At 40.0% G+C, this 26,368-nt stretch overlaps 1 protein-coding gene across 1 annotated transcript in view; it reads left to right on the top strand.

Annotated features, from left to right (window-relative positions):
- Positions 1 to 443: 443 nt before the first annotated feature.
- The window catches only part of LOC117307068 (intraflagellar transport protein 122 homolog), a 41,221-nt gene continuing 15,296 nt past the window's right edge, over positions 444 to 26,368 (top strand). The window contains exons 1-16 of the mRNA XM_033791718.1: positions 444 to 579; positions 3,308 to 3,374; positions 4,390 to 4,553; positions 5,497 to 5,573; positions 6,258 to 6,391; positions 7,955 to 8,034; positions 9,485 to 9,586; positions 12,880 to 12,955; positions 13,914 to 14,105; positions 16,369 to 16,566; positions 18,592 to 18,735; positions 19,309 to 19,446; positions 20,852 to 21,016; positions 22,130 to 22,368; positions 23,124 to 23,277; positions 25,777 to 25,938. Of these exons, the coding sequence (XP_033647609.1) occupies positions 521 to 579; positions 3,308 to 3,374; positions 4,390 to 4,553; positions 5,497 to 5,573; positions 6,258 to 6,391; positions 7,955 to 8,034; positions 9,485 to 9,586; positions 12,880 to 12,955; positions 13,914 to 14,105; positions 16,369 to 16,566; positions 18,592 to 18,735; positions 19,309 to 19,446; positions 20,852 to 21,016; positions 22,130 to 22,368; positions 23,124 to 23,277; positions 25,777 to 25,938 (2,151 nt within the window). The 5' untranslated portion in view covers positions 444 to 520. The remainder of the gene's footprint in view (positions 580 to 3,307; positions 3,375 to 4,389; positions 4,554 to 5,496; positions 5,574 to 6,257; positions 6,392 to 7,954; positions 8,035 to 9,484; positions 9,587 to 12,879; positions 12,956 to 13,913; positions 14,106 to 16,368; positions 16,567 to 18,591; positions 18,736 to 19,308; positions 19,447 to 20,851; positions 21,017 to 22,129; positions 22,369 to 23,123; positions 23,278 to 25,776; positions 25,939 to 26,368) is intronic.

The raw sequence follows: 26,368 nt of genomic DNA, 5'->3' as shown, positions 1-26,368 counted from the left end.
GTCTCTAACAATTACCAAACGTGTACAGTGCCTTTATTGACTTTGGAAAAAGGTCAGCTACTTTGTATGTTCCTTCAATGTATTCAAGGAAAAAGACTTGGGTTCAAACCTTGAAAAGCCACTCAACATAATTGAAAAATTAAATCAGGGGTCAATTTGGTAGGTTGGGTAGGTAAAACATTCTTTCAAGTAAAGCTTATCTTTTTCAACAAACATTTTTAGCGCACTGTTGGGCTTATTCGTAGTTCATGCGGAAGTGTACATTCAAGTTCATTAACCCCCTTCCAACCCTCCCCTTTTCCAAGCTAATTAATTGACGCGCCCCCTCCGTTGGAACTTAAAAGACTGATTCTAAAGTTTATCATGACGTTCAAAATCCTATTGCTACACGACAGGGAGCCAGACGCAAGCTTCCATAGTGATGGTACCCAACGCATGCGCACTTGCATTTTCGTCTGCATATTTCGTTCGAAAGCTTGAGAGCTCGGAGACAAATTTCAGCCACCGCCACTAAAACATCATGAGAGCCGTTCCAACTTGGGTGGATAAAGTTCACGATAGGGATAAAATTGAACAATGGTAAGTTGAGTAAAAGAACTATTTGGTACAGTGTTTTCCCTTCTGTAAAGTTATGTTATTCGTGTGATAAAGCAATTCATGCACACCTGCCCAAATTCCGGACACTGATAATAAGTAAACAAATTAATTATTAAATTCGGGTCGGTTTTTGGTGGCAAAATATACTTACTAAAACTCAACGAGAATGTGTTCCTAATTTAATTATCATTAACATTCTCTGATCAATCATTATAGCTTATATGAGCTTTGGGGCAAACATTTCACCATGTCACCAAATGTTTAAAAAAAATAAACTTTACTTTTTAACATGTTTATTTAATTAACAATAACAGTGTTTATATTGTTGAAAGTTAACAAAGTTCATTTCAATTTCAATTTAACTTAAGTTGGGCTTGAGTTGACCATGATTGTTCTGTTGACTTGTCTTTGGTTTGACTAAAAAAAGTTGAACAGTCCCATTACAGTTTGTGGCATGGTGGTGAAATTTGAGGGGTTTTTTTTAATGGATGTTCATATTTTCCTCTTGTTGAGTCTAAATTAAACGATAAACGGGTCCTACTACTTGCCGTCAACTCATGGTGCCGTCAACTCCTTCTATACAACGTGTTCGAGAAGCAGGCATGCAAGGGCGCCTCTGGCTGCCAGCCACATCAACCCATTATGACCACGGAGCACAGCCAAGATCAAAAGTGTTTGATTTTTTCCCGAGGGAGGAAAACCGGATAGTCTGGAAAACCCTCGTGGCACAGCAGAGAACCAACGCACAACTCAACTCACATGTGGCCCTAGTTGCGATAATCGTAACCCTCCATCCTCCCGACGGTCGGAGACCGGAGGGTTACGACACAAGACTGATATTATCGGTGTAACTAGCAGTTTTGACCAATTTTTGCCAGACTCGTGATCAGATTCGTCCTTTTTTTCCACTTTCCAAAATCATGACAGACATTCTAAACACATGGAGTTGATCTTTATTGTATGACAACGTCATCTGGAACCCTTAAAACTACATCATGAAAATATTTGGCAGAAAAAACGACAAAAACTTACCAAAAGACTGACCGAATATATCCATAATCCATAGCGGGACCAACTAGTGATTTTGATGTCGCACTTGCTTGGCAACAACCAATCAGCGTGACCCAACCATCGATGTCGTATGCGTATCGGCCATTCCAGCTTGCAAACTCACCGCACTGTGTGTGTAAGCACCGATCCCCCGCACCGAGTGCACAGCATGCAGGCATGTACATGTACATGTATTGTGTACACTTGCACACACACACACAACGTCAGGGTGTGTTTGGCCATGTGGGGGTATGGAGCAGCACACGGTACTTACGAGCTGTATAGTTTGTGCACGCACGATGTTCATACAGTACATGTACATGTACATGTACATGCCTGCATGCTGCGCACTCGGTGCGGGGGATCAGTGCTTACACACACAGGCGGTGAGTTTGCAAGCTGGAATGGCCGATACGCATACGACATCGATGGTTGGGTCACGCTGATTGGTTGTTGCCAAGCAAGTGCGACGTTCAAAATCACTAGTTGGTCCCGCTATGGATTATGGATATATTCGGTCAGTCTTTTGGTAAGTTTTTGTCGTTTTTTCTGCCAAATATTTTCATGATGTTGTTTTAAGGGTTCCAGATGACGTTGTCATACAATAAAGATCAACTCCATGTGTTTAGAGTGCTGTCATGATTTTGGAAAGAGGAAAAAAAGGACGAATCTGATCACGAGTCTGGCAAAAAATGGTCAAAACTGCTAGTTACACCGATAATATCAGTCTTGTGTCGTAACCCTCAGGTCTCCGACCGTCGGGAGGATGGAGGGTTACGATTATCGCAACTAATGTGGCCCTGGCCGGGAATTTAACCGGGGTCACCTTGGTGAGAGGCGAGAGCTTTACGCACAAGCCAACCATGCCATCGAAGGTAGTGAAGGTCTTTACATGACACCTGCCCTCTGTTGTGTTGTAAGCGCTAAATCTACCCGTCCACCCGTATTATATAATGGAATGGTCGAAGCATGGTTTTTAAGCCAAGTGTTGAAAAGCATCCAAATTTCTTGGATCTACGAACTAGTGAAAAAGGTGACAGACTACGGACTAGTGAAATGACAAGCTAACTGTTCCTGCTGGCCAGTCACTGAAAATGTGAAAGGCAAACCATGTTAAAAATAATAATAATATTAAAGACTTGTAATGCACACATAACCACACTGCTGGGTATTCAAGGTGCAGTCAAACCAAAAACAAAAGGAAAGAAAAAACAGACACAACAAAATTAGACCTTGAAAACCTGTGGCATAAAATAAGTTTTGAGAAGCGATTTGAATGTTGTGGTACACAGACAAAATCTGAGATTAAGTGGTAGAGAGTTCTGGATGCGTGTCGCCGTTAAGAAAACGACATGTCACCCCAGGATGGTTGAGACTTGGGTTCAGTGTGGAGAAGCATGGAGCTTGATTGAAGATTCCTTGACGGAGTGTAAATTTGAAGCACATGAGAGTTCTAGATGCGTGTCGCCGTTAAGAAAACGACCTGTCACCCCAGGAGTGTTGAGACTTGGGTTCAGTGTGGAGAAGCATGGAGCTTGACTGAAGATTCCTTGACGGAGTGTACATTGGAAGTACATGTAGTTCTGATAATATAGGAAGAAGCCTTGTTAGACAAATCTTTTAAAATGTTTTCTTTTCTTCATGTTTTGTCTTAATGTAGCATCTACGGTATTGCATTCCGACCAGATGGTACACAACTTATTGTAGCAGCTGGCAACAGAGTATTAGTAAGTATTAAAAGATCATAATTTGTACAAATAACGACAAAGGGCAGTCAGTGGTTTCTGCTCCTGCCTTTCACCTCTGTGGACCCCTGGTTCGATACCTGGCCATAAGCCTTGCATGTGGATTGGGCTTTTCAGTCCCTACCTGACTGTGGGTTTAATAAGGGTTTCCTCCCATGTCTAAAAGTGAAATTTCCTCATAGCCTTCTTTGCAAAAAGCTTGTGTTATGTTTCAGTTTGAAGCGATTTTTAGGCATCTGAAAGCACACAAATTTGTGCAACAAGGGCGTTTTCTCTGTAATTATTCTCCTGCAAATTTGATGACCAATTGAGCCAAAAATTTCACATACTTGTTTTTTATCCTTTTGGGATACACCAAGTAAGGCCTGTGTGCTTCATTTTTGAAGGGCACCAAGGCATTTTCTCCTTGGTAAAGGGCACCCTATGGGATAGTAATTTTTTCTACTGGAGCATATAAAGAGCACCAAGGCAATGCCAGGAGGCATGGAAGCAATCGCCTTTGCTGCCTCCGTGAAGTATCAGGCCTGCCAAGTGCCAAGTTAGAATACTGGTCTTTGACAATTGCCAAAGGTGTCCAGTGCCTTTAAAGACACTGGACACTATTGGTAATTGTCACTTGGTGTATCTCAACATTATGCATAAAATAACAAACCTGTGAAAATTTGAGCTCATTTGGTCGTCGAAGTTGCGAGATAATGAAAGGAAAAAATAATAATATGGAAAAGGAAAAACACCCTTGTCAACGAAGTTGTATGCTTTCAGATTCTTAAATCAAATTTGTGGAAAATTACTTCTTTCTCGAAACCTACGTCACTTCAGAGGGAGGCATTTCTCACAATGGGTTATACTATCAACCTCTCCCCATTACTTGTTACCAAATAAGGTTTTTTGCTCATAATTATTTTGAGTAATTCCAAAAGGGATCACTGCCTGTAAAGGTCTGCATACTATTCCAGAAAGTAATCTATCCTAATTTCATTGCGCCTTTTTTCCTTAGGTTTATGATGCAAATGATGGGACGTTGATTCAACCATTGAAAGGACATAAAGACACAGTATACTGTGTGGCGTATGCTAAAGATGGCAAGAGATTCTCCTCAGGTTCAGCTGATAAAAGTGTCATTATATGGACTTCCAAACTAGAAGGCATCCTCAAATACACGTAAGAATTTACTGCTACATGTATGCTATGGAGAATGGACGAGGAATAGAGATTTGTGGATAGAATGTAGTCACGAATCTACACTTTAGAGTCTATTCTCTGACTTAACCTTTTTCACTCATTGTAACAGTTTCAGAGACTTGGATTTCTATTTAGTCTATCTAATTTTGTATACGTTGTCAAAAACATTTAGGCATACATGTACATAGTGCTTGCAACATATCAAGTACAATGTCACTTTGCTTAGCTAACAATTAAGTGTGTTACTAAAGTGATTTTTCTTAACTGGATTTTTTTGTAAATTGAAAGATAACTATTTTCAGCTGTGTTTTGTTGCACTTCTTGTTATCTTTCAGTTTGGAAAGACAGTAATTTTCAAGTTGAACTATTTACTAAAGTTTGTATTGAATCTACACTCAACGGTTGAATATGGTATGAATCTACACCTAAAGACACTGGACACTATTGGTAATTGTCAAAGACTAGCCTTCACAGTTGGTGTATCTCAACATATACATGTACATAAAATAACAAACCTGTGAAAGTTTGAGCTCAATCGGTCGTCTCTGTTGTGAGAGAATAATGAAAGAAAAAAACCTTTCCACACGAAGCTGTGTGCTTTCAGATGCTTGATTTCCTCAAAATCAAATTCGTGAAAAATTACTTCTTTCTCGAAAACTGCGTTACTCCAGAGGGAGCTATTTCTCACAATGTTTTGTACTATCAACCTCTCCCCATTACTCGTTACCAAGAAAGGTTTTATGCTAATACTTATTTTGAGTAATACTTATTTTGAAAATAGTGTCCACTGCCTTTAAGTGTAGATTTGTAGCGAAAGTTTAGATTCATAAAAATAATCTACACTTTCAACAATAGAGTGATGTCACAGAAACAGTTTATTGAATAAATAATGCTGTTTTTTTTTCTTTCTCTTTGATGCTAGTCACAATGACGCCATACAGTGTTTATCATTCAATCCAATCACACATCAGTTGGCAAGCTGTGCTTGTAGTGACTTTGGTAAGTGGCTTTATGTTTAAATGATTTGAGTCGTTGCATGGTGAGGTATCAGTATATATTTGGTTTGCGGTAAAACCATGTATCTACTTGCCAGGTCTCCTGACGATGACTAGAACAAGCTAGTCGAAACGTTGAGACCAATTTAAGCACTCACTCCGTGGTAGTGCAGTAAATCTTGATCCTTTAAGCTAAAGTAGTAGTCCAAGCCAATTTTCTATACATTCCCCCCGGGTAGTAGTTCAAAAGCAGGACGTTCTTTTCAGAACTGAGAAGTCTCCCGAACAATCCTATAAATCTATTTTACGGTAGTAGAATACAAAGCAAGACCGTTCTCTAAAGATCAAACTTTACCTGGCAAGTGTACACACACATGGTGCTACCGCAAACCAAATATACACTATATGCTCATTACTTTCCCGAGTTTAACATGCTAAAACTGAGACTAAAATAATTTTTGTGACATTTTGTTTTCACTTCTAAGAAAATACAGCACCTCTGCAAGTAATTTTTTAAGGGAAGCTTTCTACTATTATTATCTTCCAACTGTTTAAGTTTAATGTAAATCTGTGGATATTGTGATTTGTGTTACAAAAAGTACACAGACCCTTTAATATCAGTACACGTATTATAAAATGCCTAAATTTGTCCGATATTTCTTTGGATTATTGACGTGCTTTCTTGAAGGTCTTTGGTCCATGGAGCAGAAGTCTGTATCTAAGCATAAGACAGGGAGTAGAATAACATGTTGCAGTTGGACTAATGATGGTCAGCATCTTGCACTAGGCATGTATAATGGCTGTGTTAGCATCAGAAGCAAGGTAAGTTTGGGTTCGGACAAAATCATTTATTTGTCTTTTCATAACGGAATGAACAGACCGTTATCATGCTGCGTCCATCTTGGTCATGTTCCTTGTATCGAATAACAATAGTGAATGCTAATAATCATTTTGCAATTAGGAACCAGTATACAATTGTTGCACGCTGTGACGGGCTCCATGGCATTTTGTACACCCGAGGGGGAAATTGCACCCGAGGCGAAGCCGAGGGTACCAATTGCCCCCCGAGGGTGTACAAAACCCATGGACCCCAATCACAGCGTGCAACAATTGTTTTGTTATACCTTGGTAACATTAATATTCCTCTTCTCAAAGTTCTGTTGTCACCTTCAAATATTATTACGACGGAGTATTCATTTTTTAATAAGCAGATGAACAAGAAACAATTCCTGACTGTTCCCTCGAACCCGCGTGTGTTTCGCACACAGTGCTGGAAAGCGACCAACACTGGGAACGATCGAGGTGATGTACACCGGTGTACATCACTTTTTCTTACCCCGAGCCATGTAACATGCGTTTTTGTTGCACGTCACGTTATTGGTTCTCGACCAATCAAACTTCACAGTTTGTTACCGAGGTACAACAAACTATTTTGTTCTTCCAGCCTCGCTTTAGTAACATTGATGTCGATGTGAGAAATTCAAGATGGCTGCAGTGATAAAGGTCTACATAGTGGTGACAAGGGCCCATTTTCATGACTCTGCTAACTGCTGAATACGTCATTTGCATGTTAGATTTGAAAATTGTCTGGTATAATGACGTGCTTGGTGACAAGTTTTCACTTAAATTTGAATTTCTCAGACTATCGAGACAGTTGTTATGACACATGATTAGGGGCAAGCTTTTGCTTTAGTTACGTAAGAGACAGTGAACACCCATACACAATTCTGAATGGATGTGTATGGTACCAGGGTTTGCTTATCTGGAAGTTGCTATACGAAACATTGCCCGAACCATTTTATATGGTTTGACAAATTTATGCTAAGCGCAATTTAGCAGGGTACCAGTCACAAACATGACAAATTGTATATGTGATATGGTATCTTGGCCGGTAACCTATTTCTGGTAACCAAATTTGTTTTGTGCATAGCTTCTTTTTGTGTTTAGGAGACTGTATGAAATTGGGCCCAAAGCTTGAGTCTGGTGCTTGGCTATGAGCAAGTTCGAGTGGGCACATTTAGACAACGCATGGTTGACTACTGACCAGCAGCATATTTGCGCAGTGGCGCACTCACTCAAACGACGCATTTTGAAATCTAGTCAACCTTCCGCCTTTTTGCTATCATGTCACTGGTTCCCCTGTGCGCTTTACACATGTTAGAATGGAACATGCTGTTGGGACCAGTGAAGAAACCATGGGCTCAAGGCTGGTTCCAAATGGTAGCCCACTGTAGTCAACCATTGGTCGACCAGCCTGGGTTCCAGTGCAAATGGTCAACCTTTAGTTAACCATTGTGCACACTCAAACTTGCTCTATGACACGTCCTAATAAGAAGCAAAGCGCAACCTGAGCTTGAACCAAGTGTCTTCCTTTATTCCTTGTAGAATGGAGATGAAAAATCTAAGATTGAGAGACCAGGTGGAGGGCTGAGTCCCATCTGGGGTATTCAATGGAATCCAGCAAGGTATGTATCCGTTATCGACATCTATTACTTACACCCGTTTGAGACAGGCACGCCAGAGTCGCACCAAACCAAATAGATTAGGAGCGACTCTAGGTGGACCCAAATAAGTATTGGTTTCAGTCAGATAACTTAGACATTGGCTCGGCTCTTGACAAAATCATCGTCTGAAACCAAGGCGATCAAGTGTCGTTCCGAACGACCGCAACAGCCTATCTTCTGACTTCTAGCGCGTCCAGTCACTCCTTACATTTTACTCTTGCTTCTAAGACACTCCTGTTCTACTATTCCTGCCGTCGATTTCACTAACTTTTTCCATCTTAGGATTAAAATTAGGACTTAGGATGAGTAAAGTTTTGTATCCAAAGGCGTAGGACGCATTGAACCCATCCAAAGTTAGGACGGGTTACTTGTCCTAACTCGAGTTAGGATTAATCCTGGCGTTTTGTGAAGTCGGCTGCAGGAGACTTTGTGGCTGACAACGATATATTTTAAAATGCACATTTTGATAATCCATGCATTCCAGTTGTAATGTGTAACTTGCTTTATTTATTTGATGAATAGAGTAGATGGCCTTAGCTTTCGATCCAAACCAGACCTTCTTCAATGGCATAAACAAGTACAAACAAATACATATCCATTTGTAGAAAAAGAGAGGGGAAAGGGACTAAGGGAAGGGTCCAGAAAAAAAAACGGGAAAATTATAGCCAATCAAAGTTTCTATTTCAGAAACAATTGCTTTATTTATTTGAATGTGTTTTTGTTCCCAAAAGCATCAGTGATATCACTGGCAATAGGTAGGTATTGTTATGATACAGAGGTTGTTTGTGTTAACCAGTAACCATGCTAACCATTCAGACTTGATTGATGAGTCACTTACATGTACTTTAACAGTAACAGATTACTTCTAAGTACTTCTCCAAAGAAGAGTTAACCAGAAGATTGTAAGAAAATGTATTTGAAGGGTTTCTTAAATATTTGTGCCATGTCATGGCCGAGCAGTCCAGTATACCAAACCCAAGCTCTGGTGTTGTATTCGTGGGAGTGTCATGGTTGAGCGGTTAAGAGCACCGAATTCAAACTCTGGTGTTTCTGATCAGCAGAGTGTGGGTTGGAATCCCCAGCCGTGACACTTGTTTCCTTGAGCAAGAAACTTAATAATAGGGTCTCAGAATTCATCACTGCAATTACCTATCTTTCTGAAAGTTTGTATATACTAAGCGCCTTGAGTACCTTGTTTGGTAGATACGTGCGCTATATAAGACTTCCATATTACTGTGTTAACGCAAACTAAATCTCACCATGCAATGCCTCAAATCCCATATATGGATATGTAAGCTTGTTCGACTTAAGTCGCCAATGGTAAGCAAGAGAGGTTATGAGTGCAGTCTACTGGTAAGGAAAGGGTTTAAACATAAGATTGATGTAATGAGAATCACGATTCTACATCCAGAAAAGTCTCACTGTACACCAAGTCTACTGAATCCTGCGTGGCATCCAGTAGTAATGAATCTATAACTTCATCAGGAAGTCGCAAATGTCGTAGGTTAGTCAGGTCCTTGTCTTACAAGTTATTTTCAACAAATAACTCACTAATAGCACGTTGTAGCTCATTATAATTATTTTTCAATAATTGGTACATTTTTTTGCATGTTGAGCATCTGAAATTCAGTGATGTTGCCTTAAAAAATAGCTACACTGTAACTCTAAGCGTTGGAAGAGTTTTCTTTGTTGTAATAATATTTTGTATCATGTATTATCATTAACGTGCCGATGTTCTTCCAACTGAGCTATCTAACCCTTTGTTGGAAGTCTCCCTATTTTGTAAATTTATTCTTGTTTGGGGTTGCCAGTCAGAAGCCATTCAATCTGTAACTGTTGTATAGCCAGGGATCACTCCCAAATTGCGATACAACCTGGGAAGTGACGGCCACAGGTTCGCCTTTAAAAGGGAATGCGCCTTTTTGATTTTAAATATCAAGTAATAAACCAAAAGAGAAAGTGACCGGGTAAATAATTTGGACTTGAACAAAATTAAATTGACTAGGGCAGGGTTTGAACCAATGACCTCTGGATTAATAATAATCTAATTATCTAAGCATGTATACGGCGTTCTTACACAAAAAAGGTACCACAATGCTTTTCAAGAATAATTACAAGCAATCTAATTTAACAATACAAAGCAGTGAGAAATAAATAAATGGCCTAAGAAGCGCAATAAGTATGGAAAAGTTGTGTTCTGAGTGATATTTTGAAATCGGAAAGTGAATTAGCATGACGTATTTGATAATGAATAGTGTTCCAAAGGTTTGGCGCTGTACAAACCGTTTGAGCCATCTAGCCCTATATTGACAGTCTCCCTATGTTGTCAACATCTTTGTTCATCTGGAGGTCATTGGTCCAAATAGTGTTTATTTTATAGGTTTTGGAGGTACATCGGCTGGTCGACCATGTCAGAGCCATGAATATCTCTCCCTGGGTAGCTAAAACCACAATTTACATACACAACGAAAGTTGCACAAGGTTCCTTTATTGTAAGTCATTTACAGGGTGAGTTATTCATCGGCCAAATAGTTCAAAAACAGCCAACATGAGTTGAGACAGTCGTGCACTGTTTTAAACAGAGGGAACTCTTTCTGTTACTTGGTATGTCACAAGCACACAGTCTATTCATTCGCCTTTTCATTTCTATTCATTCACACAGTCTATTCATCGGAGGTCGAAGAATATTCACCCTGTAAATGACTTACAATAATAGAAACCTCGTGCAACGTTCGTCGTGTATGTTGATTGTGGGTGTAGCTACCCAGGGAGAGCTGTTCATTGGCTCTGACGTGTTCGACCGGCCGACGTACCTCCAAAACCTATGAACACTAGTCCCACTCAAGTCAATTTATCTTTGTTCGACCCCAAGTTACATTGTAAGATATTTGTTGTATAGTAAACAGGGATGTTTACTAGTCGGTTTCTCTTGTGAGTTTGTTATCACTTGTTATTATAAAGTGTTTATTACTAATGTTTGCATAATTATCAGTTGTTCTGCCAGCATCATGATGTTAACATAAAAACAACTTTATGTAATTTTATTCAAGCACTAAGCGTTATGTTTTTGTATAACTACACATCTAAAAGAGTACAATTCAAAGGTACAAATTGTTTATTTGTATTTGTTTGATGTTATCACTAACTATAACAATAATTTATGATTGATGACAACAGATGCACAGTTGTTTTGTTGAAATTGGCACAATTTTAATTGGTTCGTTATTTGTTGTTTGAATAATTAATACTTATTTCATAATGTTTCTGAGGCCTAATTAAATGATTCAAGACCAAGTTACCGCCTTTTATCCTACAAGGTAAAACTGGTTCAAATATTTCCTTCAACATCATTTGTATTCATATTACTTTGTATGCATTTTTTCAATATTTTGTTTTATATATTATTACAATACAGAAACCAAAATCTGTTCACATTTAAAGGCAGTGGACACTAATGGTAATTACTCAAAATAATTATCATCATCAAATCTTTCTTGATTATGAGTAATGGGGAGAGAATGATAGTGTAAAACATTCTGAGAAACGGCTCCCTCTGAAGTGACGTAGTTTTCGAGAAAGAAGTAATTTTCATCAAATTTGATTTCGAGACCTCGGATTTAGAATTTGAGGTCTCGACATCAAGCATCTGAGAGCACACAACTCCGTGTGACAAAGGTGTTTTTCTTTCATTATTATCTCCCAACTTTGATGACCGATTGAGCTCAAATTTTCACAGGTTTGTTATTTTATGCATATGTTGAGTAACACCAAGTGAGAAGACTGGCCTTTGACAATTACCAATAGTGTCCAGTGTCTTTAAGTAAACCATCCAAAGCAAAGTTACTGCCCTTTTATCCAATCGGGTAAAAGTTTGTTCAAATATTTCCTTCAACATCATTAGTATTCAAATTAGTTTGCATTTTTCAATATTTGTTTAGCACTATTTAAATAGAAGTTTTCTACCATCATTACCTTTCAATTGTGTAAGTTTAATGTAAATCTGTGGATGTTTGTGTCTTTTCTGATACAAAAAGTACCAAAACCCAAAGCTCTTCTGATCTAAACCTAAGGGGTTACCAAAGGTGGAAATGCCATCATTTCAAAATGCCTCCTGAAATTTGGGTCCTAGTTTCAGATTTGTTTGTCAGCAATGACTCGTACCCCGGATAAACTCACATTTATTCACCTCTATAACCCCTTTCACACTAGAGCACTTTAGCAAGGGTCCCTTGCTAAATCATAGCACGGTTGTACAAATTTTACAAAATGTATCTCGTGTGAAAGGACAGCAATTTTTCCTACTGTCCAATTATTCTTTGGCAAAATCTTGTCAAACATTGCTACATTTTACAACCATGCTACAAAATTCAGCAAGAGACTCCGGGGAAATTGCAGTCGTGTGAATAGCACTTAAGATGAAACTTGATGAAGATCAGTGTTGTAGCTATGACCAGTGGTGGGCTTTCAATCCAACTTAGTCCCCCAAGGGTCGAGTGGTTCAACAGTATTATTCATGTTTAGATATGGGGGCCATCATTGCCGGAGTGCAATCTGGGGGAAATCTGTACTGGGAAGTCTGTACAGTGTATTTTGCCCAGAGTGCTGGGCAAAGTTTGTTAGTTCTGGGCAGGCTCGCCCAGCACCGCCCACAGTGGCTACAACACTGGTGAAGATCCCAAGTAACATGCCTGTGATATTTTTTCACAGGACTCGGAGAAAGTACTGAGTATGCAGTGCTAACACGCATCGGTGTATGGGTAAAAAAAAAAAAATTAAGATCTTATTGTTTATTGTTTGTTGTTGCAGGGAAGATACTCAAGATATCTTAGCTATAGTGGACTGGGGTCAGAAGATGTCATTCTATAATCTTACTGGAAGCCAGGTAAGTTTTGGTTCTTTATGATCATTGGAGTCCAATAACGTTCAGGAAGAAATGAGCAGGGTGTGGGTTTGAGTCCCATTCGTGACACTTGTGTCCTTAAGCAAGACACTTAACCATTGCTTGGACCTTCGGATGGGATGTTAAGCCGTTGGTCCTGTGTGTCCTGTAACACATTTAAAAGAACCCAGTGCATTTATCGAAAGAGAAGGGGTTCGTGGTTTGATTGGCTGCATATTGCGCTACAATACCTTGTAAACTATTACATGGTGCTTAATTATTTTTATTTTAGCTGTTGCGATAGTTCAGTCGGAACAGCTATTGTAATAGGTACAATATTTCGCAGGTTTGTTATTTTATGCATGTGTTGGGATACACCAAGTGAGAAGACTGGTCTTTGACAATTACCAAAGGTGTCCGGTGCCTTTAATTAAGTAACAACTCTTTAAAAATGATAATAAAAATCAGTTTTTATACAGCGCTTTTGACATTATTACTCCTGGGGTGGATTTTACAAAGAGTTAGGACTTGTCTTAATTTGAGTTAGGACGAGTTACTAGTCCTAACGTAGGACTAGCTGTACGTTTTTGATATCTTTTAGGACTAGTCCTAACTCTTTGTGAAATCGACCCCTGGTCACTGAGCCTTAAATCATTCCTTAAACAAACTCAACTCCCTGGGGAGTATACAGCCTGTGCGCGATTACATGCACTACTCGGCTAAACCAATCACAAGAACCATCTCTGCCCTCACAGGTATAATTTACCCCTGGGGGGAGAGAAGCAACTGTAGTTAAGTGTCTCGCTCAGGGACACAAGTGTCACAACCGGGATTTGAACCCACACTCTGCTGAACAGAAACACCCGAGCTTGAGTTCGGTGCTCTTATCCACTCGGCCACGACACCCGTAGTTGCAAGGATGCTAATCCTATCTCTGTGTGTCTTTTGTTCTTTCCCATAGGTTATCAAGGATAGGAGTCTTGGTTTTGATCCATGTTGTCTGAGTTATTTCTCCCGTGGTGAATACATGGTCATAGGTGGATCCAACAAGCAAGCGGCGCTATATACCAAAGATGGCGTACACCTGGGAGTCATTGGAGAACAGAACTCATGGGTCTGGTGCTGTGAAGTCAGACCAGATCAGAACTATGTGGTAAGATATGTTAAGAGTTTACATGGTTGAGGCTCCGTAGGCCTCCGTAGCATTGTTAAACTCTAGCCCCTAAATATATCTCAGAATTACTTATTCCCAAAAAGCAACCTACATGTACAACTCGTGTTCTCCGATCATCATCTACCGTCCACCTGGAATTCAACTCTGGTCCTATCCCCCGCACTCGCTATGGAAAACGGGCCTTCTCAATTGCCACTCCCACTCTTTGGGATAATCTGTCCGTCCACATCCATGCCTCTACTACACTGGACTCATTTAAAAACGCTCTCAAAAAACACTTATTTAAATCCATCTTAGCTGTACAGTTTCTGCTATTTCATCCCACTTTAATTTTTTTATGTTTTGTCATACACTTCTTGTTCAGCGCTTAGAAACCTGGTATTAAGCACTATAAAAATGCATGTTATTATTATTATTTATTGTTGCTTGTTGTAGTGTTACATAGTTACAATCTTGTGAGGTTTTAACATAGGGGGACATGGTTGGCTAGTGCGTAAAGCACTCGCCTCTCACCAAGGTCACCCTGGTTCGATACCCTGCCAGGGCCATACAATGTGTGTTGGTTCTCTGCTGTGCCACAAAGGGTTTTCTAGACCATCTGGTTTTCCTCCCACGGGGAAAAAAACCACTTTGGATCTCTGGCTGTGCTCAGTTGCCATAATAGGTTTATGTGGCTGGCAGTCAAATGCGCTTTTGCATGCCTGCTTCTCGAACAACTAGCCATGTCCTTCACTTTTGCAATTCAGCTCTTAGCTGCGAGTAAGGATGATTAACCTCCCAGAGTTTAAAAATTTACACGTTTGACTTGTTATTTTGGGTCTACTTGGCTCCAAACAACGATCGACACGAACATGACAAACATACCTCAAAATTGTGTGGTTTCCCTTTTACACCATGTATTCTGTGAATAACATGGCATGCCACTTTGGAAAGTCAAATTTTTGACTCCACAAAATGGCAGACTGTGTTAGGTCGAAAATTAAGAGATTTAAATCTGTTGTGTTTCTGAGGCCATAGGATGCCAGGATGGAACGATAGCTTTCTAGAATTGCAAAGGTCGTTGGTTCGAATCTCACACCGAGTAAAATGCCTGTGATTTTTTGTTCACAGAACTCGGGAAAGTACTAAGTATAGAGTGCGTACACACATCAGTGTATATGGGTATAAACAAATAATAAACAAATTAAGAGATAGTCTACAGTCTTCTGCTACTTCCCATTTGTGTGCTTGTCCCCTGCAACCCCCACCTACACGGTATGGCTGACGAGCATTCACAGTCAGTGCGCCTACATTATGCAACAAACTCCCTCTCCACATCAATCATGCATCTTCGTCTTTGTTAAAAACTCTTTTCCTTCTATGCTAAGCTAAGTTATTATTATATATTTGGTTTGCGGTAACACCATGTGTGTATCTACTTGCCAGGTAGAGTTTGTTCTTTAGAGAACTGTCTTGCTATATATTCTACTACCGCGGAGTAGACTTATCAGATTTTTCGGGAGACTTCTCAGTGCTTAAAAGAACTGTCCTGACTTATTAAATACCACCTGGACAGAAGGTATAGAAAATCGACTGGGACTACTACTTTAGCTTATAGGATCGATATTAACTGCACTACCGCAACGAGCTCTTAATTTGTCTCAACGTTTCGCCTAGCTTGCTCTAGTCATCGTCAGTTCTGAAAAGAACTGTCCTGCTTTATAACTACAACCCGGGCGGAAGGTATAGAAAATCAGCTGGGACTACTACTTTAGCTTATAGGATCGTAATTAACTGCACTACCGCGGAGTAGATTTATCAGATTGTTCGGGAGCTTCTCAGTTCTGAAAAGAACTGTCCTGACTTATTAAATACCACCTGGGCGGAAGGTATAGAAAATCGGTTGGGACTACTACTTCAGCTTATAGGTTATAGGATTGTAATTAACTGCACTATCGCGGAAAGGCCATTGGATGCCAGCATGGCTCTGCTTACCGCCGAATTCTGCGCTAGCCTTGTAAGCGTAGAATGCCTAGTAACGTGAAGTACGCACGCACAGAAGCCCAAATTCGCTGCTAACCCGTGAAATACGCTTGCCGTAAGCACAGAATTCCCTGCTTCCGTAAGCGCCGATTCTGTGCTTACGGTAAGCAGAGCCATGAAGTTGGGCCCAGTACTGTTCATGGACTGTATCGAGATCGCTATGCATACAGAGAGAATATATCAACATTTATTGTTACTATTATCTGTTGTGTTTCCAAAGGCCATTGGATGCCAGGATGGAACAATAGCTTTCTACCAGCTTGTATTCAGTACTGTTCATGGTCTGTATCGAGATCGCTATGCATACAGAGAGAATATGACAGACGTCATCATACAGCATCTTATTACTGACCAGAAAGTACGCATCAAATGCAAGGACATGGTCAAGAAGATTGCTATCTACAAACATAGACTAGCGGTAAGTACTTTGATTTTATGTGGTCAAGTGGTCTTCTTCTTCTCGTGTCCATGCTGCTCAAATGCTATCTCTCCAGTAGTTGGCACACTGAAGGTCAGTGCTGGTGGCCTCAGCCAGGTCATCAGCAGTGGTTGCTGGTGGCAGTAGGGGGCAGGTAAGGAGATGATCCATGGTCTGCCTCTCTCCGCATTCACAGGTTTAGGGACCTGCAGTGTATCCCCACCTCACCAGGGGCCAATTTCATAGAGCTGCTTAAGCAAAAGATTTGGTTAAGCACGAAAATAGCTTGCTAATTTTACACAGGTTACTGGCCAAAATGTTATGCCATATACATTGCTTGTGACTGGTGTTGAGCTATTGTTTACTTAGCATAACAATTGAGTGGAGTCTTGGCTGGTATTTTGATTTTACTAAGCATGGATTATTTTGCTTAAGCAGAATTTTTTGCTTAAGCAGCTCTATGAAATTGGGCCCAGGTTCGCTCAGGAGTTAGCTTGGGGAATTCAAACCCACAACCTTACATGTGATTGCAAGACTGCAGAACTTGCAATTACATGTAAGGTTGTGGGTTTGATTCCCCCACCCTAACTGCTGATTTCACAATGACTAGAATAGGTATTGTCGTCTAGTTACTGAATCACAATTTCTTGACTTGTGCAATTCATAATCATAGACGTTAAACCAATGTTTGTATGAGAGAGATTGGTTGTTGCCAGCTTGGTTTTTATATCCACTTGTGGGTATCGTTATAAAATTATCTAACTCTTACCACAACAAGTTTACCGAGTTCCATTGATAGGGAAGAATCAACATTTAACAGACAATTCTAAAGGGTATATAGATTTCCCTAGTCTTGATTTGTGGTGCTGTTTTTTGATTAGGCCAAGTAAAAAATATCAGTTTATCATCCTTGGTTTTTCCAAAAAAGAGGAGGATGAGTACCTTTTTATTTATTTATTTTTATTTTTTTTAAAGGCAGTGGACACTATTGGTAATTACTCAAAATAATTGTTAGCATAAAACCTTACTTGGTAACGAATAATGGGGAGAGGTTGATGGTTATAAAACATTGTGAGAAAAGGCTCCCTCTGAAGTGAAATAGTTTTTGAGAAAGAAGTAATTTTCCAAGAATTTGATTTCAAAACCTCAGATTTAGAATTTGAGGTCTCGAAATCAACCATCTAAATGCACATGTTTTTTCTTTCATTATTATCTCGCAACTTCGATGACCAATTGAGCTCAAATTTTCACAGGTTTTACATTTTATGCCTATGTTGAGATACACCAAGTGAGAAGACTGGTCTTTGACAATTACCAATAGTGTCCATTTCTTTAAGGTGTTATTTTAATTCAAACTAGCCATCAATTCTTCAGTGAACCACCATTTCAGATCTTTGTCTTGTAGAAGCTCATGATGATGTTGCTTGTTGGAGTTGACGTCAATGTGTGATATTAACTCTCATGATACTTTGTATGGTTAGCATCATACTAGTAGAGTGACTGACACAAGCGCAAGGGCCATCTGAAGCACCTACTTTTAAAGAGTACATATCCTCCTTGTGACAAATGTGACAAATGTTTTCTGAGGGATATTGAAAACATGGTTTTGAACCGTTAAATTATTAAAGCCATTATACACTTCGATACAGAAAAACAAAAAAGTTCGCAGATTTACAAATAATTTACAGGGTTTACAGAAGGTAATGGTGAAAGACTTCTCTTGAAATATTATTCCTTGAAATGCTTTACTTTTTGAGAAAACATGAACACAATATCAATTCTCGATAGCGAGAACTACAGATTTATTTTAAACACATGTCATGACACGGCGTAATGTTCCGAAACAATCCCAAGAGTGGGTTTTCCCGTTATTTTCTCCCGACTCCGATGACCGATTGAGCCTAAATTTTCACAGGTTTGTTATTTTATATATAAGTTGTGATACACAAAGTGTGGGACTTGGACAATACTGTTTACCGATAGTGTATAATGGCTTTAAATGAGTTATTTTCTTCTTTGTTTCAGGTGCAACTGTCAGACAAGATTGTGATTTATGAGCTGTGTTCGGACGATACTTCAGATATGCATTACAGACCCAAAGAGAGGATTAACAAGAAGTTTGACTGTAACCTTCTAGTTGTCTGCTCATTGAACCTCATCTTGTGTCAGGTGTGGCCAGTTGTTCCTACGTAATAATATTTTATAATTTACATTGCGCATCCTATATTGGATGTGTTTGATTAGCTTCCCTGTGTGCTCATTCGATGACAAGAGCTAATCGAACGATCGCTCGCCCTCTCTTGGTGACGTCATGCACAACCCCGACTATGGTGAAAGGTCGCCTGCGAAGAAAAGTCGCGCTGTGACACGGAACGCTAGTTGTTCCTGTACATATCATACAATACACACAAGGGACCTATTTGCGACCATTTTTTTAATTTTTTTTTGTTATGCAAGTCACCAGACACACAAGGCCTTAAGGCCACTTCAAGGTGTGGGCTACAATTATTTTTATCCAGAGGCCGTTGCCACCTACTCCTAGGGCTGAAACAGGGTTACCCCTTTTACAGTCCATACGGATGTAGGCTTGGGTATCATCAGTCCGAAGTCTGGCCGGTAGAGCAGAAAGCACTACCTCCCTAATTTTATTTTCAGGTTGGGCACAGTCGATTGACTACGCCCAGGGCCCAGCTATTTCCATGACTCAATTTTTAACCAATCAGATTTTTTTTTAACATTTAGGAGAAGCGATTGATAAGTCTGAGTTTCAAAGGAGTGAAGGAGCGTGAGTGGGTGATGGAAGCTTTAATCCGATACATCAAGGTGATTGGTGGACCATCAGGAAGAGAAGGACTACTGGTTGGATTAAAGAATGGTCAGGTAGGTTGGGTACCAGACAAGCTCATATTTCATGGCTGTCATTGTGTAAATCATTCGTAAACCTATGTATTTTTGGAGATTCGTTACGGCTTAAATAAGGACTGGTGACTATACAGGGTGGGTCAAAAAGAAGTTAACCGAGATTTATGATTTAAAAACAAAACAACAACTGCGCTCAAAACCCCAGTGAAGCACATATAAACAAGCATTCTTTCCTGCTTATCTGAGAAAAGAATGAAACAAATAGATCATTTATAAGAGAAATTGCATGTTTTACTGAAAGCACTTATGTTTGTAGCTGTCCATGGAATGTTAATGCTAGACTGAATTTAATCATCTAAGTACATACATGTAAGTAGCAAAGGGTATTAAAAAAAATAATTCAATGTGCCCCTGTTTTTAAACGGAATTCAGGTTTTTGGGGCCTTAAAACATTGTAAAAAAAGGAAATTCCTTTTTTTTTAGCCCCCCCCCCCAAAAAAAAAATACATATAATGTATATATTTGTTATTTTTTTCAAAGATCAAATTCTAAAGGAAATTTAGACATAACCATATAATAACGCCCCAGATTGCAGAAATAACCATATAATAACGCCCCAGATTGCAGACATAACCATATAATAACGCCCCAGATTGCAGACATAACCATATAATAACGCCCCAGATTGCAGACATAACCATATAATAACGCCCCAGATTGCAGACATAACCATATAATAACGCCCCAGATTGCAGACATAACCATATAATAACGCCCCAGATTGCAGACATAACCATATAATAACGCCCCAGATTGCAGACATAACCATATAATAACGCCCCAGATTGCAGACATGACCATATAATAACGCCCCAGATTGCAGAGAAGGGCTTTTAAAACTTAAAGGAACACGTTGCCTTGGATCGGACGAGTTGGTCTATAAAAAAGCGTTTATAACCGTTTGTTATTAAATGTATATGGTTGGAAAGATGAGTTAAAATTAGAATACAATGATCCACACAAGTTTGCCTCGAAATTGCGTGGTTTTCCTTTTACTGTGCGAACTAACACGATCGGCCATTTATGGGAGTCAAAAATTTGACTCCCATAAATGGCCGACTGTGTTAGTCGACGAGGTAAAAGGAAAACCGTGCAATTTCGAGGCATGTTTGTGTGGATCATTGTATTCTACTTTTGCAGCATCTTTTTACACATATGCATTTTATAACAAACGCTTTTCAAAGACCAACTCGACCGATCCAAGGCAACGTGTTCCTTTAAGATAAATGTTAATAACTGGGCTTCATGCTCGCAAGTTTTTGAGCTCGCATGTTTTTGCAAACTGCGCTCTGAGTTCAGGTTTTTTTCTCAACAGCCTATCACATCCCTACTTGAGTAACACAGAGCTTTGATTTTCCTACAGATAATGAAGTTGTTTGCGGACAACCCATTTCCGATACTCATCTTGAAGCAACAGACTTCAGTCCGATGTCTGGACATCAGCTGTTCTCGTACTATGTTGTCTGTAGTAGATGAACATAATACATGCTTAGTGTATGACGTCAACACTAAGGAACTATTATTCCAGGTATGTATGGCAGATTGATTCGTTTATGTAGCCATGTTCCCATTGGACTTTTTTTTCAATGACCAAATTAGAATGACAAAATTAAATCAAATGAGATGCATGGTAAACTGCCCTCCATGGCAACCTACCGCAACCGTGATGTAAAACTACCAGGCTACCAAATTTCCATTTGTTGCATATTGCTTGTTACTGGTATTCAACTGTTGTTTGCTTATCCTGAAAATCACCTGGAAATTTGGTTGATAATCCTGTTTTTTGTTTTATCAAGGAAGCAATTTCATGCTAAGCAAATTTTTATGCTAAGCAGCTCTATGAAATTGGGCCCAGGTCTCTTTACCACTAAGGTATAAAAAAAAAAGTAATGTTGGAGTAATGGGCCCCCAAAATTAGGGTAGGTGGGTTGGTTTTTTTTTCCCCCTCCCAGCAACGCAAATTACATGTTTTCTAATTGCGTTTAGCTGGTAGTATACACGATAACAAAAGAAAACTAGGCTACACACAACAAATAGTATAATTTTAAACTCTTGATGACATTTATTTTATTTTTGTGTCTTTAATATATTTTAATCATTAAATTTCTTCCCTTTAAATAATAAAAATATCCAGGGTCGGCGGTATTTGTATGGCAGGTCGGGTTAAGCAAACATAATTTTATTTTATTTTTTATGCCTAACTTTAAACATGTTAAAAGGTTGTATTCCCCTGATGCAAGATTTCCAAGTTTTCACTTCTTTTCGTGTCGTGGCAGAGCGGATAAGAACACCAATCTCAAGCTCTGGTGCTTCTGTTCAGCAGATTGTGGGTTCGAATCCCGGTCGTGACACTTGTGTGCTTGAGCAAGACACTTGACTATAATTGCTTCTCTCCACCCAGGGGTGAATGGGTACCTGTGAGGGCAGAGATTGTTCTTGTGATTGGTTTAGCCGAGTAGCACATATTTGTTGCAGAGGCTGTATACTCCCAAGGGAGCTGAGATGGTTTAAGGAATGAATTAAGATTCAGTGATTAGGAGTAGTAATGTTGGAAACGCTTTGAGATGCCCTTCGGGGGTGAAAAGCGCTATATAAGAACATGATTATTATTATATTATTATTATTATTCTTTTCCGTGCAGGAGCCAAATGCTAACAGCGTAGCCTGGAACACACAATATGAAGACATGTTGTGCTTCTCAGGCAATGGTATGTTGAACATCAAGGCTAGTAGCTTCCCTGTACATCAGCAGAAACTACAAGGCTTTGTAGTAGGCTTTGCTGGATCTAAGATATTCTGTCTTCATGTATATGCAATGACTACAGTAGAAGTACCTCAGTCTGCTCCTATGTATCAATACCTGGAGAGGAAACAGTTCAAGTAAGTCACAGTTCATTATAAAGGGAAGGTATATGTTTGGTAATCACTCTTAGTTGGCTTTGCTGGATCTAAGATGTTCTGTCTTCATGTATATGCAATGACTACAGTAGAAGTACCTCAGTCTGCTCCTATGTATCAATACCTGGAGAGGAAACAGTTCAAGTAAGTCACAGTTCATTATAAAGGGAAGGTATATGTTTGGTAATCACTCTTAGTTGGCTTTGCTGGATCTAAGATGTTCTGTCTTCATGTATATGCAATGACTACAGTAGAAGTACCTCAGTCTGCTCCTATGTATCAATACCTGGAGAGAAAACAGTTCAAATAAGGCACAGTTCATCTTAAAGGCACTATATGTTGAATGGCTTCTGACTGGCTTCTGATTAGTGTTTAGTTGAGTCTTGACTGCCATTTAATCGTGCCGCAACAACTACAACAAAAATAGTCGCGACTTCCATCTTGATGAACCAATTGTGTCGCTAACCACTATTCACGATAACGTAATTTACTTTTGAAACACAATCAGACGTCAGTGACACGATCCTTTCTTCAGCGTGAATTTGGCTATATCGCGCTTGCGGCACACATTTGTCGCGATGCCTCCTGGGAATTCAAAAATTAGTTGCGACTACTGTTGGAAGACACGACTATTTGAGGCGCGACTAGTCAGTGTAAATGTGACTAATTGCCCAGGCTTAATTTAAAACATTGTATTGTCCTACCTCTTCATTCTATGATATTTGTATTGGTTGCAGAGATGCCTATCGTGTATCATGTCTTGGTGTAACCAACAAGGATTGGACAGCGCTGGCTCATGAGGCAATGGAAGGCTTAGACTTTGACACTGCTAAGAAGGCATTCATTAGAGTCAGAGATATCCGCTACTTAGAGCTCATTCACAGCATAGAGGTAGGTTTATACATGTATGTGGCGTGTCATGGCCTAGTGGTTAAGTGCACCAGACTCAAACTCTGGTGTTTCTGATCAGCAGAGTGTGGATCAGCAGAGTGTGGAGTCCCTTAAGCCAGACACTGATAACCATGATCCTTCGTCCTTTGGATTGGCAAGTGTCTTGCTCAAGAACACAAATGTCATTACTGAGATTTGAACCCACACTCTGTCGACTCAGACATCAGTGGAGTCTAGGTCATCTGACCCAAGCTCTGGTGTTGTCAGCAGCGGAGTGAGGGTTCCAATCCTGGTCATGGCACTTGTGCCCTTAATCATGGTTGTAAAGGCATTGCATTCTGCACTACCAGCCAGGCATCTAGTGGTTGATACCCAATACCTACATCCTTATGGACTGTGAAGGGAGTAACCCTGTTCCAACCCAGGACTAGGTGGCAATGTGCTCCTAGGACTGTGAAGGGAGTAACTCTGTTTCAGCCCCAGGAGAAGTTGGAATGTGCTCCTAGGACTGTGAAGGGAGTAACCCTGTTTCAACCCAGGACTAGGTGGGAATGTGCTCCTAGGACTGTGAAGGGAGTAACCCTGTTTCAACCCAGGACTAGGTGGCAATGTGCTCCTATGACTGTGAAGGGAGTAACCCTGTTTCAGCCCCAGGAGTAGGTTGGATTGTGCTCCTAGGACTGTGAAGGGAGTAACCCTGTTTCAACCCCAGGACTAGGTTGGAATGTGCTCCTAGGACTGTGAAGGGAGTAACCCTGTTTCAGCCCCAGGAGTAGGTTGGAATGTGCCCCTGGTGGCAGTTAAGTGTACTTAGCCCTCACCTTGAAGTGGCCGTTCGTGGCCTTGTGATCTTAGACAATCTCTCATAAATTCTCCAGTCCACTTGACCACCACACCCTAAAGCCAAGTTTATACTTCCTTCGAAAGCGAAACTGATACAAATTTTGACGTCACTAATTTGCATCGAGTAATTCGCATCAGTTGAGTTGTGCTTATCTCCTGCGAAACATTTGCTTCAAAAACAGCCCTGTTATGTCAAAATTTGTATCACATTTCGCTATTTCAGGAAGTATGAACCAGGCTTAAGGATACAGTAATGTCACTCTCTCTATTGTATTGATCCTGATTCTTGTGTATTTTGCCGTTTAATGTGACATCCTTGAAACTTGGAGTTGTCAACCAGCGATCCTTTTTTTTTTTTTTTTTTAGTCAAGTGTGCCCTTCAAGTCAAATTAATTAAGCTTACTTACAGTAAACATGTTATATTGATTCTACTGCAAACTACTGTTTAAATTTGTCCTTACCAATTGTAGTTACTGCCATTGAGAATGTCAATAAGGGAATCAATGTGTGGTGAAGAGGTTTTCAACTAGTAATTTAAACCCACGAGGCCTGGTTCTTGATAATTTTACAGAGACGAAGTCGAGGTAAATTATCAAGAACCAGGCCGCGGCGGGTTTAAACCACTAATTGAAAACCGATTCAACACACTTTGATTCCCATTCATAAATACCTTTTCGGTCAAAAACAGCAACACTTTTTGGTCCAAAAGTAAAGTAAATCCAAAAATTATAATTGTTCAATGATTTCTTTCAACACAACACCCCTCCAGCTATAAAATGGTAAGGCCCTCGGGTAAACAACTCCTTAGTAGGAGATTGCTGTGCGCGTCGCGCGTATCGCGTGATGTGGCACAACTGTTCCAGCCGTTGCTCCCGACCAATAGGAATGTAGAAACTGTCTTATAAGCACAGGTGCAAGCTCGCGTGTCACGCCCATGTTTCAACACTTCTTACTGGTGTTATATCATCCGTTCAAACAACCCCTCGTGATGCCCTCTCGACCAATCAGAATGGATAAACTGTCTTAGGTATTTATGAATGTGAAATTAATGTCTCATTGAATGAATGAATTCTTCTCAGAACCAACACTTACTCTCAGAGATTTACACATTGTCTTTCCGCTAACCTCACCTGATTATACTCCCACCATGCAAAGTTTCAAATCCTACTTAACCTGGCATAAAGTTGACCTGAACTTAACTTGGCATGGTTGGCTTGTGCAAAAAGCGCTCGCCTCTCACCAAGGTGACCCCGGTTCGATTCTCGGCCACGGCCATAATGTGAGTTAAGTTGTGCGTTGGTTCTCTGCTGTGCCACGAGGGTTGTCCAGACCATCTGGTTTTCCTCCCTCGGGAAAAATCAAACACTTTCGATCTCTGGCTGTGCTCCGTGCTCATAATGAGTTGATGTGGCTGGCAGCCAGAGGCGCCCTTGCATGCCTGCTTCTCGAACACGTTGCAACCGGTCCTTCGTTCTACGTTGTAGAATGCATTCTATTGGTTGAATTGCTCCGCGCAGAATACGCCCATGCTTAATCAACCAATCAAGGGTGTGCATTTTTAATGTTATCGTTTTTGTTCTTGTTATCGAGGCCTGTGTGACCGGGCCTTTAGTCTTCATAATTATATATATCAATGTTTTTGTTTTTTACCTTAAGGAGCGTAAGCGTCGTGGTGAGGTGAACGATCAGTTATTCTTAGCGGATGTCTACGCCTATCAGGGCAAGTTTGCTGAAGCAGCTAAGCTTTATAAGAGAGCTGGGCAGGAACAAAGAGCTATGAACATGTACACAGACCTACGGATGTTTGATCATGCAAAGGTAATGTATTCTAAATTTTGTCTTGCATGTCTTAAGGCCTTGTCACCTGGGGCAATTTCACAATCAGACAACTTGGAGGCAACCAACTGCACTGCATGCAAAAGGAATACCTTAGCAGCACGAGATTTCTACCTGTAACTCACTAACCCTAGGGAAAAAAATGAGAAAAAGTGTCATGTGAGTGAATTTTCTTATGTGAGATGGCCTGGAATTGCTTGGCTGTAAATTGTCTTGGGTGACATGGACTTTAGTCTGTGCATGCCCTGTGTGCAAATAATATATATTCAATTGTAATTTTAATTCTGGTAAAAAGCAGTCGTTTTACTGGCCGTTTCAATTTTGCCACTTGGATTTGAATGGTAAGGAATCACATTAACTGCACTGTGGAAAAGGTCAATTAGTTAAACTCAGACTATTCAAGATTTGTATC

The sequence above is a fragment of the Asterias rubens genome, chromosome 2 (assembly GCF_902459465.1).
Source record: "Asterias rubens chromosome 2, eAstRub1.3, whole genome shotgun sequence".
Classification (NCBI taxonomy): domain Eukaryota; kingdom Metazoa; phylum Echinodermata; class Asteroidea; order Forcipulatida; family Asteriidae; genus Asterias; species Asterias rubens.
This window is presented reverse-complemented; position numbering and strand designations above follow the sequence as displayed.